At 36.7% G+C, this 899-nt stretch overlaps 1 protein-coding gene across 1 annotated transcript in view; it reads right to left on the reverse strand.

The window, feature by feature from the left end:
• The window catches only part of LOC103520766, a gene marked incomplete at its 5' end in the record, with an annotated part of 12,698 nt that extends 11,839 nt beyond the window's left edge, over nt 1–859 (reverse strand). The window contains 2 exons of the mRNA XM_026831754.1: nt 406–512; nt 744–859. Of these exons, the coding sequence (XP_026687555.1) occupies nt 406–512; nt 744–859 (223 nt within the window). The remainder of the gene's footprint in view (nt 1–405; nt 513–743) is intronic.
• Between the last annotated feature and the right edge of the window lie 40 nt (nt 860–899).

The following is an 899-nucleotide window of genomic DNA, read 5'->3' on the forward strand; positions in this document are numbered from 1 at the left end:
ATAATGGCTTACCTTATTTTCTATTTGACTAGGGTTCTTAGTTAGGGATTATTCTTTACACCGACTCGAGTTTCGCCTCACTCGTAGGCTTTTTCAAGATGACTCTCGGTGTGTGAAGTCGGCGAAACTCGAGTCGGTGTAAAGAATAATCCCTAACTAAGAACCCTAGTCAAATAGAAAATAAGGTAAGCCATTATCTAATTTGGGTGTCTAATATGAATCTAATTAATAATAATTCAAATTTCATATAGGAAAAGATATTGATCAATCTCTGATCCTTGCAAATGCTTGAAATCCTGTTCTGGACATTGTTAAGTACTTATGATACTTTAGAGATACCTATGTTTTGTGGCCTAGTAAGTCTGGCTTGATCACTTCATGAAATCAAAAGCAAATGTAGCTTACCTGGAACGTCCTTTCCACCACAGTAGCAGTCTGGTAGTAGACAAACATCTTTCCTACACTTAGCAGCTGTTTTGTCTGGTTGAGGTGTCGGGTAGACAGATTCAGGTCTAGAAAAAAAGTCATTAAAATAAAAGTTATAGGAACAGTCCTACAAGCTACCTAATAATACTTACCTATATATTGAATTTACAAATTGATTAATGTACCTACTTCTCCTTACCTACCTAGATTTTTGTTTGTTTGAAGCAGACCTAGAAGCAGAACCAAACAAAGTCATTGTTTGGACCTTTGAACTAGGTATGACACTGACACTATGTTGTAGGTCTTTCATTACTTACCTGGAAGGAGGGAATTTGTAGATGTCAATGGCTTCTGATGCTGCAGCCTTCGCTACAATGGATTGAGATGGTTTCAATGTGGGTCTTGATCTGGATCTGAAAAAGAAAAACGGAATTTATATTACTTTTTGGGTTCCATTTTAAGCCAAGTTCTGT

Source organism: Diaphorina citri, unplaced genomic scaffold (genome assembly GCF_000475195.1).
Source record: "Diaphorina citri unplaced genomic scaffold, Diaci psyllid genome assembly version 1.1 scaffold4042, whole genome shotgun sequence".
Lineage (NCBI taxonomy): Eukaryota > Metazoa > Arthropoda > Insecta > Hemiptera > Psyllidae > Diaphorina > Diaphorina citri.